The sequence below is a fragment of the Haematobia irritans genome, chromosome 1 (genome assembly GCF_050003625.1).
Source record: "Haematobia irritans isolate KBUSLIRL chromosome 1, ASM5000362v1, whole genome shotgun sequence".
Classification (NCBI taxonomy): domain Eukaryota; kingdom Metazoa; phylum Arthropoda; class Insecta; order Diptera; family Muscidae; genus Haematobia; species Haematobia irritans.
Genome location: NC_134397.1, coordinates 24,021,519 through 24,037,569, shown reverse-complemented (window position 1 = coordinate 24,037,569; position 16,051 = coordinate 24,021,519). Strand labels below are relative to the sequence as shown.

The window sequence follows — 16,051 nt, the reverse complement described above, 5'->3', positions numbered from 1 at the left end:
TATTTTTGTAATTCAATACTTAATTAATTTTGTTAATGAAATTCTTAGGGGCTGGTTCTACGTTCACTTCAATAACCCCATAAAAGCTTGAAATGTTATTTAAGGTCATGGTTCAAGGATAAGTTAACGTGTTTTAGTTTGAAAATAGGTGTACAAGCACAATACCCGCACGTTGCCATCATGTTAACCGCTTCATAGAAAGTCTAATATGCAATTTGATCAAACCTGTCATAATACTTAATAAAATACTGCATTGAAATGGAATTCTTATAGAAAATTTCATCAAAACAATATTTTTAATGAAAAATTGGAATAACTGAAATTTTCATAGAAAATTTGATCATAAATAAACTTCAATGGAATGTAATTTTAAATAAATTTTTTAAATTTCTTTAAATGCAATTTTTATAGAAAATTTCATTGAATTTTTTTTTTTTAGAAAATTTTATCGAAATTTTTGAAATGAAATTTTTATGGAAAATTTGATCAAAATGAAATTTCGTCTAATTCTAATCTTTACATCACAACGGAATTTTTATAAAAAAATCTTCAAAATTAAGTTTTGTATAGGAAATTAAATTAAAATTAATTTTTATACAAATTTACATTAAAACGGAATTTTAATAGGTGTTTACCAAAACAAAATAGGGATTTTCAAAGAAAATTTAATCAAAATGAAATTATTATTTCAATTGAAATTTTGATAGAAAATTTCATCAAAATTAATTTTTTACTTTAATTGCAACAAAATAGAAAGTTTTATCAAAATGAAATTTCTACACAAAATTACATCAAAATGAAATTTTTATAGAACATTTTATAGAAATGTATTTTTTTATAAAAATTTTCACTAAAATGAAATTTTAATACTGTTTAGATTTATATTTCTAAAGAGAATTTTTTTAGAAAATGTCATCCAACTGAGATTTTTGTGGAAAATTTCATTGATATTGAATTTTTATAGAAAATTTCATCAAATTAATTTTTTTAATATAAAACTATATAAAAATGATTTTTATAGAAAATTCCATCAAAATGAAATTTTTGTAAAAAATTCCATCAAAATGAAATTTTTATAGAAAATTTACTCGAAATAAATTTTTTCATCAAAAGAAAACTTTTATTTAAAATTTTGTCAAAATGGAGATTTTTTATTCTTAAATGCAATTTTTATAGAAAATTTTATCGAAATTTTTTATAGAAAATTTTATAGAAAATTTCATCAAAATGAAATTTCGACAAATTCCAATTTTTTCATCACAACGGAATTTTTATAAAAAAATCTTTAAAATTAAATTTTATTTAGGAAATTTCATTAGAATTAATTTTTATACAAATTTACATTAAAACGGAATTTTAATAGGAGTTTACCACAACAGAATAGGGTAAATTTAATCAAATCGAAATTATGATTTCAAATGAAGTTTTGATAGAAAATTTCATCAAAATTAATTTTTTACGGTAAATTACAACAAAATAGAAAATTTTATCAAAATGAAATTTCTACACAAATATACATAAAATGAAATTTTTATAGAACATTTTATAGAAAATCTCATCCAAATGTATTTTTTTATAAAAATTTTCACTAAAATGAAATTTTAATACTGTTTAGATTTAAATTTCTAAAGAGAACTTTTTAGAAAATGTCATCCAACTGAGATTTTGTGGAAAATTTCATTGAAATTGAATTTTTATAGAAAATTTTATCAAATTAAATTTTTTAATAGAAAACTATATCAAAATGATTTTTATAGAAAATTCCATCAAAATGAAATTTTTGTAATAAATTCCATCAAAATGAAATTTTTATAAAAAATTTCATCAAAATGAAATGTTTATAGAAAATTTACTCGAAATAAATTTTTTCATCAAAAGAAAACTTTTATGGAAAATTCTGTCAAAATGAAATTTCTATAGAAAATTTAATTAAAATACAATTTTTATAGAAAAATTCATCACGACAGAATTTTAATAGAAATTTCCATCTAAACGAGATTTTTATAGAGAATTTCTCAAAATGGTTTTTTTATATAGAAAAAATTACAACAAAATGATGTTCATACAAAATTTTCATAGACATGAAATTTTTATAGAAAATTTCATCAAAACAAAATTTTTATAGAAAATTTCATTAAAACGAAATTTTTATATGAAAACTTTCTCCATCAAATTTTAAAATGAAATTTTTATGGAAAATTTCATTAAAATTAAATTTTTATAAAAATTTCATCAAAATGAAAATTTTATATAATATTTCAACAAAATGAAACTTTTCTAGAAAATGTCATCAAATGGAAAATTTTATAGAAATTTTCATTAAAATGAAAATTTTAAAGAAAATTTAATCAAAATGAAAATTTTGTAAAAATTTCATCCAAATGAAATTTCTATAGGAAATGTCAACTATGACATTTTTATAAAAAAATCATCAAAATTAAATCTTTGAAAGAAAATGTAATCCTATCAAAAAATGATGATTTCATACAAACTTTTCATAGAAAATTGCATCAAAACGAAATTTGTTTGCAGAAAATTTCATCAAAACGAAATTTTTATATGAAAACTTCTTCCATCAAGTTTTAAAATGAAATTTGTATGGAAAATGTCATCAAAGCGAACTTTTTATAGAAAATTTTATCAAAATTAAATCTTTTATAGAAAATTAAATTTTTATAAAAATGTCATCAATGAAGTTTTTATAGAAAATTTACTCGAAATAATTTTTTTATCGAAATTTTTGAAATTAAATTTTTATGGAAAATTTGATCAAAATGAAATTTCGTCTAATTCCAATCTTTACATCACAACGGAGTTTTTATAAAACAATCTTCAAAATTAAGTTTTGTATAGGAAATTTCATTAAAACTAATTTTTATACAAATTTACATTAAAACGGAATTTTAATAGGAGTTTACCAAAACAGAATATGAATTTTCAAAGAAAATTTAACCAAATTGAAATTATGATTTCAATTGAATCTATCAAATTTCATCATATCACAATGAAATTTCTACACAAAATTTATCAAAATGAAATTTTTATAGTACATTTTATAGAAAATATCAACCAAATGTATTTTTCTTTATAAAAATTTCCACTAAAAGGAAATTTTAATACTTTTTAGATTTAAATTTCTAAACAGAATTTTTTTAGAAAATGTCATCCAAATGAGATTTTTGTGGAAAATTTCATTGAAATCGTATTTCTATAGAAAATTTCATCAAATTAAATTTTTTAATAGAAAAATATATCAAAATGATTTTTATGGAAAATTCCATCAAAATGAAATTTTTGTAAAAAATTCCATCAAAATGAAATTTTTATAAAAAATTCCATCAAAATGAAATTTTTATAGAAAATTTACTCGAAATAAATTTTTTCATCAAAAGAAAACTTTTATGGAAAATTTTGTCAAAATGAAATTTTTATAGAAAATTTCTTAAAAAATTAATTTTTACAGAACATTTAATCAAAATGAAATTTCTATAGAAAATTTAATTAAAATACAATTTTTATAGAAAATTTCATCACGACAGAATTTTAATTGAAATTTCCATCTAAACGGGATTTTTTATAGAGAATTTCATCAAAAAAAAATTTTATAAAGAAAAAATTGCAACAACATACAAAATTTTCATAGAAATGAAATTTCTATAGAAAATTTCATCAAAACGAAATTTGTTTGTAGAAAGTTTCATCAAAAGGAAATTTTTAAATGAAAACTTTCTCAAATTAAATTTTAAAATTAAGTTTTTATGGAAAATTTTATCAAAATGAAATTTTTGTAAAAATTTCATCATAAAGAAAATTTTATAGAAATTTTCATTAAAATGAAAATTTTATAAAAATGAAAATTTTATAGAAATGAAAATTTTATAGAATATTTCATCAAAATGAAACTTTTATAGAAAATGTCATCAAATGGAAAATTTTATAGAAATTTAATCAAAATGAAAATTTTATATAAAATTTCATCTAAAAATGAAAATTTTATAGAAAATTTCATCAAAATGAAAATTTTATATAAAATTTCATCAAAATGAAAATTTTATAGAAAATTTCATCAAAATGAAAATTTTATAAAAATTTGATCCAAATGAAATTTCTATAGAAAATGTCATCTATGACATTTTTATAAAAAAAATCACCAAAATTAAATCTCTTAAAGAAAATGTCATCTAATCAAAAAATGATGATTTCCTACAAAATTTTCATAGAAAATTCCATGAAAACGAAATTTGTTTGCAGAAAATTTCATCAAAACGAAGCTTTTTATGAAAATTTCCTCCATCATATTTTAAAATGAAATTTTTATGAAAAATGTCATCGAAATGAACTTTTTACACAAAATTTCATCAAAATTAAATCTTTTATAAAAAATTTCATTAAAACGAAATTTTTATTGAAAATTCCATCAAAACGAAATTTGTTTGTAGAAAGTTTCATCAAAATGAAATTTTTATATGAAAAATTTCTCCTTCAAATTTTAAAATGAAATTTTTATGGAAAATTTCATTAAAATGAAATTTTTATAAAAATTTCATCAAAATGAAAATTTTATAGAATATTTCATCAAAATGAAACTTTTATAGAAAATGTCATCAACTGGAAAATATTATAGAAATTTAATCAAAATGCAAATTTTATATAAAATTTCATCTAAATGAAAATTTTATAAAAATTTTCATTAAAATGAAAATTTTATAGAAAATTTCATCAAAATGAAAATTTTATAAGAATTTCATCCAAATGAAATTTCTATAGAAAATGTCATCTATGACATTTTTATAAAAAAAGATCATCAAAATTAAATCTTTTAAAGAAAATGTCATCTAATCAAAAAATCGTGATTTCATACAAAATTTTCATAGAAAATTGCATCAAAACGAAATTTGTTTGCAGAAAATTTCATCAAAACGAAATTTTTATATGAAAACTTCTTCTATCAAGTTCTAAAATGAAATTTGTTTGGAAAATGTCATCAAAACGAACTTTTTATAGAAAATTTCATCAAAATTAAATCTTTTATAGAAAATTAAATTTTTTAAAATGAAATTTTTTAAAAAAATTTCATCGAAATGAAATTTTTATAGAAAATTTACTCGAAATAAATTTTTTCCATAAAAGTCATCAAAATGAAATTTCTATAGAAAATATAATCAAAATAAAATTTTAAAGAAAATTTCATCACGACAGAATTTTAATAGAAATTTCCATCTAAACGGGATATTTATAGAGAATTTCATCAAAATGATTTTTTTTATATAGAAAAATTACAACAAAATTATGTTCATACAAAATTTTCATAGAAATTAAATTTTTATAGAAAATTTCATCAAAACGATTTTTTTTTAGAAAATTTCATTAAAACGAAATTTTTATTGAAAATTCCATCAAAACGAAATTTGTTTGTAGAAAGTTTCATTAAAATGAAATTTTTATATGAAAAATGTTTCCATCAAATTTTAAAATGAAGTTTTTATGGAAAATTTCATTAAAATGAAAATTTTATAGAATATTTCATCAAAATTCAACTTTTATAGAAAATGTCATCAAATGGACAATTTTACAGAAAATTTCATCAAAATGAAAATTTTATAAAAATTTCATCCAAATAAAATTTCTATAGAAAATATCATCTATGACATTTTTATAAAAAAAAAATCATCAAAATTACATCTTTTAAAGAAAATGTCATCTAATCAAAAAATGATGATTTCCTACAAAATTTTCATAGAAAATTCCATCAAAACGAAATTTGTTTGCAGAAAATTTCATCAAAACGAAGCTTTTTATGAAAACTTCCTCCATCATATTTTAAAATGAAATTTTTATGAAAAATGTCATCAAAATGAACTTTTTACACAAAATTTCATCAAAATTAAATCTTTTATAGAAAATTTCATTAAAACGAAATTTTTATTGAAAATTCCATCAAAACGAAATTTGTTTGTAGAAAGTTTCATCAAAATGAAATTTTTATATGAAAAATTTCTCCATCAAATTTTAAAATGAAATTTTTATGGAAAATTTCATTAAAATTAAATTTTTATAAAAATTTCATCAAAATGAAAATCTTATAGAATATTTCATCAAAATGAAACTTTTATAGAAAATGTCATCAAGTGGAAAATTTTATAGAAATTTACTCAAAATGCAAATTTTATATAAAATTTCATCTAAATGAAAATTTTATAAAAATTTATAAAAGTTTCCATTAAAAAAAAAAAAAATTATAAAAATTTCCATTAAAATGAAAATTTTATAGAAAATTTAATCAAAATGAAATTTTTTTAAAAATTTCATCCAAATGAAATTTCTATAGAAAATGTCATCTACGACATTTTTGTAAAAAAAATCATCAAAATTAAATCTTTCATAGAAAATTGCATCAAAACGAAATTTGTTTGCAGAAAATTTCATCAAAACGAAATTTTTATAGGAAAACTTCCTCCATCAAATTTTAAAATGAAATTTTTATGGAATATGTCATCAAAACGAACTTTTTATAGAAAATCCCATTGAAATGGAAAAGTTTTGGCAAGCAATTCATCATAATGCAATTTCGATACAATTTTCCTTTTAAATTAGTTTTGCGTTGGCTATACAAAAATATTAAAAAAAGATGAATCGTAAAGTTCTTTCATATAGTAAATGTAATTTAACAGACAGGTGTGTTTTGAATCAAGTTTAAGCACATTACAAAATTATAAGGTCCTATAATGGAGTGGGTAGTGGTCTATGATTGAAAACTTTTAAATTTTTTAATAAAACAATCAATTAATAATCAAACTAGATTTGTTTTATGACTGCTAACGACTGAAGATCATTCAGAAAATAATTGCGAAATAAAATTGTTCTACTAGTGATATAACATTTTTTATGTTCATCCCGGCAAAAAAAATTGGAAGTTGTTCCACAAACATTTCTTTTAAAGCCCAGAATCCCCCATCGAGTTTTTTCAACTTCCGATGCAGTCCTTTTGGACAACTCCACAAACATTTCTTCTAAAGCGCATCGTGGGATCCCCCAATGATTTTTTTTCCACCTCCGATGCAGTCCTTTTGGTCAAGTGCACAAACATTTCTTCTAAAGCGCATCGTGGGACCCCCAATGATTTTTTTCTACTTCCGATGCAGTCCTTGTGGAAAAGTATTAGAAAGAAAGCAATCAGGCTATTTTAAGTGCAAATTTTGTACAATTAAATTTTACAAAAAAATAAAATTTTTTTTTCGCTTTTTAAATTTCTTCATTCAAATTAACTTCCAGGGCACAACTTCTAAAGCAATGCAAAGGATCCAAAAAGGGAGTACTTCCGTCCTATGACATGCCCATGTAAAATTCATTGGAGATGATCCAAGTTTGCACTACTTCCGGATCACAGATTGGGGATCCAAACTACTTTTTTGGAAGCTCTTTTTTTTTGCTGGGCATATTAAAACCGACCCATCCTAATATTATTTTTGGTTTTTACGTTTTCACTTGCCTTACCAATTTCTGACAACATTTTTCTTGTTGACTTGTGACGTACATCCGGCGGAAGTGAAATGAGTTTTTTGGGGGGTTGTACGTAATACCTGCTTCTTGGGAAAAACCAAGAAGAACTTCTGTCTTTCGTTGCAAAGAGTGTTATGACAGCACTTTTATTTTCTATACAAAATTAATGGCAAGTTTAATATAAAAATACCATCAATTAGTAAGTTTATGAAATTATTAAAAAAAATAAATAAATAAATAAACAATTGTATGATTTTTTAAATAAATTTTCAATAATTTCTGGAAAAATATTTTCATGTCGGTTTGTGTAATAAAAATTTCTCTGCTAATTACATTTTTGAATGTCCTTCTTGCATAGTTGGATGAAATTAAAAGCAATTAAAAAGGATTCCATTTGAGAACGGATAAAATAATATTATAAATAATAAAGAATTCCTGATCCCATTCTTGCCAAATGAAATTATAAGGCTTTATGTGGTCCTGAGATCTACTGGCATGCTCTTAAAAACTCTATTCTACTTTAGTGGATCCCTTGACTACCTACAGCCTTCAAACTTTGCACATGTCCTGTAAATACCTTGGCTCTTCTTTTCAAGGGACTACCTTTTTAGCACTATTTTTATACCCTCCACCATAGGATGGGGGGTATATTAACTTTGTCATTCCGTTTGTAACACATCGAAATATTGATCTAAGACCCCATAAAGTATATATATTCTGGGTCGTGGTGATATTCTGAGTCGATCTGTGCATGTCCGTCCGTCCGTCTGTTGAAATCACGCTAACTTCCGAACGAAACAAGCTATCAACTTGAAACTTGGCACAAGTAGTTGTTATTGATGTAGGTCGGATGGTATTGCAAATGGGCCATATCGGTCCACTTTTACGTATAGCCCCCATATAAACGGACCCCAAATTTGGCTTGCGAGGCCTCTAAGAGAAGCAAATTTCATCCGATCCGGCTGAAATTTGGTACATGGTGTTAGTATATGGTCTCTAACAATCATGCAAAAATTGGTCAATATCGGTCCATAATTATATATAGCCCCATATAAACCGATCACCAGATTTGACCTCCGGAGCCTCTTGGAAGACCAAAATTCATCTGATTCAGTTGAAATTTGGTACGTGATGTTAATATATGGCCTCAAACATCCATGCAAAAATTGGTCGTTATCGGTCCATAATTATATATAGGCCCCATATAAACCGATCCCCAGATTTGACCACCGCAGCATCTTGGAAGAGCAAAATTCTACCCATTCGGTTGAAATTTGGTACGTGATGTTAGTATATGGTATCCAACAACCATGCAGGAATTGGTTCCTATCAGTCCATAATTATATATAGCTCCCATATAAACCGATCGCCAGATTTGACCTCCGGTGCCTTTTGGAGAAGCAAAATTCATCCGATCTGGTTGAAATTTGGTACGTGGTGGTAGTATATGATATTTAACAACCATGCCAAATGTGGTCCATATCAGTCCATAATCATTTATAGCCCCCATATAAACCAATCCCAAGATTTGGTTTTGGAGCCTCTTGGAGGAGAAAATTTCAGTTGAAATTTGTGGATGACAGTCTTTCGTAGAAGTTTCTACGCAATCCATGGTGGAGGGTACATAAGATTCGGCCTGGTCGAACTTACGGCCGTATATACTTGTTTTATTTTATACCAATGAGCGACGTTTTAATAAATTCCAGGGAGAGCCAACAACTTCATTAACCTTACATCCTATCAAGGATTGATTGATTATAATAATGATTTATGTAACTTAAAAGTATTTTTATGGCAACACCTATTTTATACTTATACTTGAACTCAAAAATCTTGTCGAATATCAGCCAGATTTCTTTCAGTTTGTATTTATTTAAAAAAAAATACGAAAACCCAAAAACTATCTATAACTCTCATTCCTCTTCCTCATTATGTTCTTGCTCTCCAACATCATCCTCATTATCTACAATATCCGGATTGTGCATTGATTCCTCAGCATCTTGAATATCCTGACCACCTTGTGGTTGACATTGTGGTGGTAGCTCACCTTGGACTCTTTCAATATTTTGCAAATAATACAAATTCATATCAGGTCGAGTCCAAATGCTATTCACCCAAGGTATAGAATATTCATATTTGGCACAGCTACAGAATTTTCTTGATCTATGACAAACAGGACATTTGGCTTCCACAGTTTTGCCATGGATAAATTTTCTCACCGATTTACGTTTACAGCAATGAGGACAACTATGCGGCTTTTTAGGTTGTTCAGATTCCAAGCATGTGGGTTCTTTGCTGTAGACCAAATGTCCACGATTCTTGGAACAGAAACAACAATTACAATCCTCCTTTGAAGGCTGGGCCTTACGAGCTTGCATACGATCATAGAATTTCTTATAGGCAACTTTGATTTTAGCTTCCACACCACGTTGCTCCACACAACTAAGGCCATCGAAATGAGCATAAGATTCAGCTGTTTTCTTGGCAGCATGAACATATACACATTCTTCGGAGAATGTAGGTTTATCCGAGGGTTTATTATGACCTTCATCTTCTTCGCGAGGTTTATAATAGAAAGCTTTAAAACCCCTCTTAATTATGGTATAAGCTAAATGGGCTTCCACACGATTCATAAGACATTTGGCTCCCAAATCATGAAAAATATCCTCTTTACGTAAACGTTTTGAAGGTTTTGCATCAAGACAATAGCATACCAAATCATAATGCAAAAAGGAATAGGTTATAATGTCTACCGATGTCTTGGCTTTGCATTCATGTATGCCACATATGATCATAATTTGTGCCAGAGTATGTGACAAATCCAAAACATCTTCTAGAAACCTTGAGGAAACATTTAGCTCTTGCTTCAGACTTTCACAATATTGATTCTTATCAACTATTCCCAAGTGAGCACGCCGTTGACATTCGTTATGTTTGCAACTGGTTTGGCATTTGAAGTTTGCAAACGATTGCATTTTTAGAGAAAATTTAATTTTTTTCACTGGAAATTTAATATATTTTACTTTTGAAAATTAATGACAATTAAGACAAATGTGTTATAGTTTCTTTGTCAAATTAAGTTTCAAAAATTTCAAATCATTGCTTAGCATATGACAATAACCTTGCAATACAATGTGATACTGGATTAGTAACCATGGTTGTCACTCTTGTCAAAACTAATCTACCACAGTTTGAAGAAAATTTAACCACAAATCTACCAAATTTAAAAAAACATCTAATTCTGAAGACTTTGATCAAATTTTGATGGTTAGTAAAAAAATGTTTCTTTGGATTGTGTAAATGCATCGTAAAATAATTCCCAGGTAGTTGCAGTATTACAAAAAAAAAAAAAATAAAAACAACAAAATTCAATTACATTCCGATGTCAGTTTTGTTTACAAATTTAATGTTAGTAAACAAAACAAATTAAATATTTTCAATTTGATTTGTTTACATTTTAATGTTAGTTACCAATAGTACCAATAGTAACCAGACAAGTTTTTGACAATAATAATCTGTGGCATCTAAAATGTAACCAATAGAACGTACGTAACTAATAGCAATGTATGTAACCGATAGTCACCTATGTAACCAATAGTAACCATACATGTTTTTGTTAATAGTAACCTGTGGAATGTAAAATGTAACCAATAGTAACCAAACATGTTTTTGACAGTTGGATGTACTCAGCTGTGAACAGCTGACTGTGATGTAGTATCTTTAGTAGTTTTATCATGGAATAAATGACCCCTCCTATCAGCAAAAAATTTTTTGGGTATGATATTTAAAATTGATATTGAATTCATAGAAAATTTTGTCAAAATTTTATTTCTATAAAAAATTTGGTTAAAAGTTTATTTCTATAGAAAATTTTTCTTAAACTATTAGTCCTATAGAAAATTTCTCACAATTTTTTTTTCTATTGAAGATTTTTTCAAATTGTTTTTTCTATAGAAAATTTGACAATTTTTTTCTATAACAATTTCTTTTCTATGGAAAATTTGGTCAAAATTTTCTTTCTATAGAAAATTGTCTAAATATTTTATTTATTATAATTTTTCTCAAAGTTTTGTTATAGAAGATTTTCTCAAAACACATTTTTTTTCTCAAAATGGTACTTCTATAGAAAATTTCATTTCTATAAAAAATTGTGTTTCCTACGAGTATAGACAATCTGGTTGATTTTTTGTTACTATAGAACATTTGATCAAAATTCAATATCTATAGAACTTGTTCTCAAAATATTATTTCTGTGGATTTTCTCAAAATGTTATTACTATAAAAAATTTTATTTTTATTGAAAATTTTCTAATTTTTTTTTAAATAAACTTTTCTCAAAAATTCATTTTATTATAAAATGTTCTCAAAATTTTATTTCTATAGAAAATTTGGTCAAAATTTTATTTCTATACAAAATTACGTCAAACTTTTATTTCTATAGAAAATTTTGTCAAAATTTTATTTCTACAGAAAATTTGGTCAAAATTTTATTTCTATAGAAAATTTTGTCAAAATTTTATTTCTATAGAAAATTTTGTCAACATTTTATTTCTATAGAAAATTTTGTCAAAAAATTATTTCTATAGAAAATTTTGTTAAAATTTTATTTCTAAAGAAAATTTTGTCAAAATTTTATTTCTATATAAATTTGGTGAAAAATTTTATTCCTATAGAAAATATTGTCAAATTTTTATTTCTATAGAAAATGTCGTCAAAATTTTATTTCTATAGAAAATGTTATCAAAATTTTATTTCTAAAAAAAATTTTGTCAAAATTTTATTTCTATATAAATTTGGACAAAATTTTATTTCTATAGAAAATTTGGTCAAAATTTTATTTCTATAGAAAATGTGGTCAAAATTTGAATTCTATAGAAAATTTTGTAGAAATTTTATTTCTATAGAAAATTTTGTCAAAAGTTTATTTCTATAGTAACATTTTGTCAAAATTTTACTTCTATAGAAAATTTTGTCAAAATTTCATTTCTATAGAAAATTTTGTCAAAATTTTATTTCTATAGAAAAATTTGTCAACATTTTATTTCTAAAGAAAATTTTGTAAAATTTGTGTTTCTATAGACAATTTTGTCAAAATTTTATTTCTATAGAACATTTTGTAAAAATTGTATTTCTATAGAAAATGTTATCAAAATTTTATTTGTATGGACAATTTTGTCAAAATTTTATTTCCATAGAAAATTTTGGCAAAATTTTATTTCTATAGAAAATTTTGTCAAAATTTTATTTTTATAGAGAATTTTGTTAAAAATTTATTTCTATAGAAAATTTTGTCAAAATTTTATTTCTATAGAAAATGTGGTCGAATTTTTTTCTATAGAAAATTTGGTCAAAATTTTATTTCTATAGAAAATTTGGACAAAATTTTATTTCTATACAAAATTTTGTCAAAATTTTAATTTCTATATAAAACTTTGTCAAAATATAACTTCTATAGAAAATTTTGTCAAAATATAACTTCTACAGAACATTTGGTAAAATTTTTTTTCTATAGAATATTTGGTCAAAATTTTATTTCTATAGAAAATTTCGTCAAAATTTTATTTCTATAGAAAATTTTGTCAAAATTTTATTTCTATAGAAAATTTTGTCAAAATTGTATTTCTATAGAAAATTTTGTCAAATTTTTATTTCTATAGAAAATGTTGCCAAAATTTTATTTCTATAGAAAATTTTGTCAAAATTTTATTTCTATAGAAAATGTTGCCAAAATTTTATTTCTATAGAAAATTTTGTCAAAATTTTATTTCTATAGAAAATTTTGTCAAAATTTTATTTCTATAGAAAATTTTGTCAAAACTTTATTTCTACAGAAAATTTTGTCAAAATTTTATTTCTATAGACAATTTTGTCAAAAGTTTATTTCTATAGACAATTTTGTCAAAAGTTTATTTCTATGGAAAATGTTGTCAAAATTTTGTTTCTAATGAAATTTTTTTAAAAATTTTATTTCTAATGAAAATTGTTCAAAATTTTATTTCTAATGAAAATTCGTTCAAAAGTTTATTTATTATGAAAATTTTGTCAAAATTTTAGTTCTATTGAAATTTTTTCAAAATTTTTTTTTTCTACAGAAATGTTTTTTTTTACATTTTGTTTCTATAGAAAATATTGTCAAAATTTTATTTCTAATAAAAATTTTGTCAAGATTTTATTTCTAATGAAAATTTTGCCAAAATTTTATTTCTAATGAACATTTTTTCAAAATTTATTTCTAATGAACATTTTTTCAAAATTTATTTCTAATGACAATTTTTTCAAAATTTTATTTATTATGAAAATTTAGTCAAAATTTTATTTCTATAGACAATTTTGTCAAAGTTTTATTTCTGTAGAAACTTTTGTCAAAATTTTATTTCTATAGATAATTTTGTCAACATTTTATTTCTATAGAAAATTTTGTTAAAATTTTATTTCTATAAAAAATTTTGTCAAAATTTTATTTCTAATAAAAACTTTGTCAGGATTTTATTTCTAATGAAAATATTGTCAAAATTTTATTTCTAATAAAAATTTTGTGAAAATTTTATTTCTTACGAAAATTTTGCCAAAATTTTATTTCTAGTGAAAATTTTGCCAAAATTTTATATCTAATGAAAATTTTTCCAAAATTTTATTTTTAATGAAAATTGTTCAAAATTTTATTTCTAATGAAAAATTTTTCAAAGTTTTATTTCTAAGGAAAATTCTTTCAAAAGTTTATTTATTATGAAAATTTTGTCACAATTTTATTTCTATTGAAATTTTTTCAAAATTTGTTTTCCACAGAATTTTTTTTCAACATTTTATTTCTATAGAAAATTTTGTCAAAATTTTATTTCGATAGAAAATTTTGTCAAAGTTTTATTTTTATAGAAAATTTTGTCAAAATTTTATTTTTATATAAAATTTCGTTAAAATTTTATTTCTACAGAAAAACTTGTCAAAATTTTATTTCTAATAAAATTTTTTTCAAAACTTTATTTCTAATGAAATTTTTTTTTTAAATTTTATTTCCATAGAAAATTTTGTCAAAATTTTATTTCTATAGAAAATTTTGTCAAAATTGTATTTCTATAGAAAATTTTGTCAAATTTTTATTTCTATAGAAAATGTTGCCAAAATTTTATTTCTATAGAAAATTTTGTCAAAATTTTATTTCTATAGAAAATGTTGCCAAAATTTTATTTCTATAGAAAATTTTGTCAAAATTTTATTTCTATAGAAAATTTTGTCAAAACTTTATTTCTACAGAAAATTTTATCAAAATTTTATTTCTATAGAAAATTTTGTCAAAATTTTATTTCTATGGAAAATTTGTCAAAATTTTAATTCTATAGAAAATGTTGTCAAAATTTTGTTTCTAATGAAATTTTTTTAAAAATTTAATTTCTAATGAAAATTGTTCAAAATTTTATTTCTAATGAAAATTCGTTCAAAAGTTTATTTATTATGAAAATTTTGTCAAAATTTTAGTTCTATTGAAATTTTTTCAAAATTTTATTTTCTACAGAAATGTTTTTTCTACATTTTGTTTCTATAGAAAATATTGTCAAAATTTTATTTCTAATAAAAATTTTGTCAAGATTTTATTTCTAATGAAAATTTTGCCAAAATTTTATTTCTAATGAACATTTTTTCAAAATTTATTTCTAATGACAATTTTTTCAAAATTTTATTTATTATGAAAATTTAGTCAAAATTTTATTTCTATAGACAATTTTGTCAAAGTTTTATTTCTGTAGAAACTTTTGTCAAAATTTTATTTCTATAGATAATTTTGTCAACATTTTATTTCTATAGAAAATTTTGTTAAAATTTTATTTCTATAAAAAATTTTGTCAAAATTTTATTTCTAATAAAAACTTCGTCAGGATTTTATTTCTAATGAAAATATTGTCAAAATTTTATTTCTAATAAAAATTTTGTGAAAATTTTATTTCTTACGAAAATTTTGCCAAAATTTTATTTCTAATGAAAATTTTGCCAAAATTTTATATCTAATGAAAATTTTTCCAAAAATTTATTTCTAATGAAAATTGTTCAAAATTTTATTTCTAATGAAAATTTTTTCAATGTTTTATTGCTAAGGAAAATTCTTTCAAAAGTTTATTTATTATGAAAATTTTGTCACAATTTTATTTCTATTGAAATTTTTTCAAAATTTGTTTTCTACAGAATTTTTTTTTCAACATTTTATTTCTATAGAAAATTTTGTCAAAATTTTATTTCGATAGAAAATTTTGTCAAAATTTTATTTTTATAGAAAATTTTGTCAAAATTTTATTTTTATATAAAATTTCGTTAAAATTTTATTTCTACAGAAAAATTTTTCAAAACTTTATTTCTAATGAAATTTTTTTTTAAATTTTTTTTCCATAGAAAATTTTGTCAAAATTTTATTTCTATAGAAAATTTTGTTAAAATTTTATTTCTATAAAAAATTTTGTCAAAAAATTTTTTCTATAGAAATTTTTGTCAGAAATTTTTGTTAAAACATTATTCTGTAGAAACTTTTGTCAACATTTTATTTCTGTGAAGCTTTTGTCAACAT

At 22.3% G+C, this 16,051-nt stretch overlaps 2 protein-coding genes across 2 annotated transcripts in view; both read right to left on the bottom strand.

Moving 5' to 3' along the window:
• LOC142222363 (IDLSRF-like peptide) overlaps nt 1-16,051 on the bottom strand; it is a 286,735-nt gene that overhangs the window by 124,783 nt on the left and 145,901 nt on the right. The window lies entirely within an intron of this gene.
• On the bottom strand, nt 9,342-10,550 carry LOC142237874 (uncharacterized). Its single transcript, XM_075309334.1, has one exon. It carries the CDS (start codon nt 10,473-10,475, stop codon nt 9,414-9,416), a length of 1,062 nt encoding a protein of 353 aa, XP_075165449.1. The 5' UTR covers nt 10,476-10,550; the 3' UTR covers nt 9,342-9,413.

What these genes read in the sequence shown, in the direction of transcription:
- LOC142237874 (XM_075309334.1), bottom strand. Translation starts at nt 10,475, where the DNA reads ATGCAATCGTTTGCAAACTTCAAATGCCAAACCAGTTGCAAACATAAC.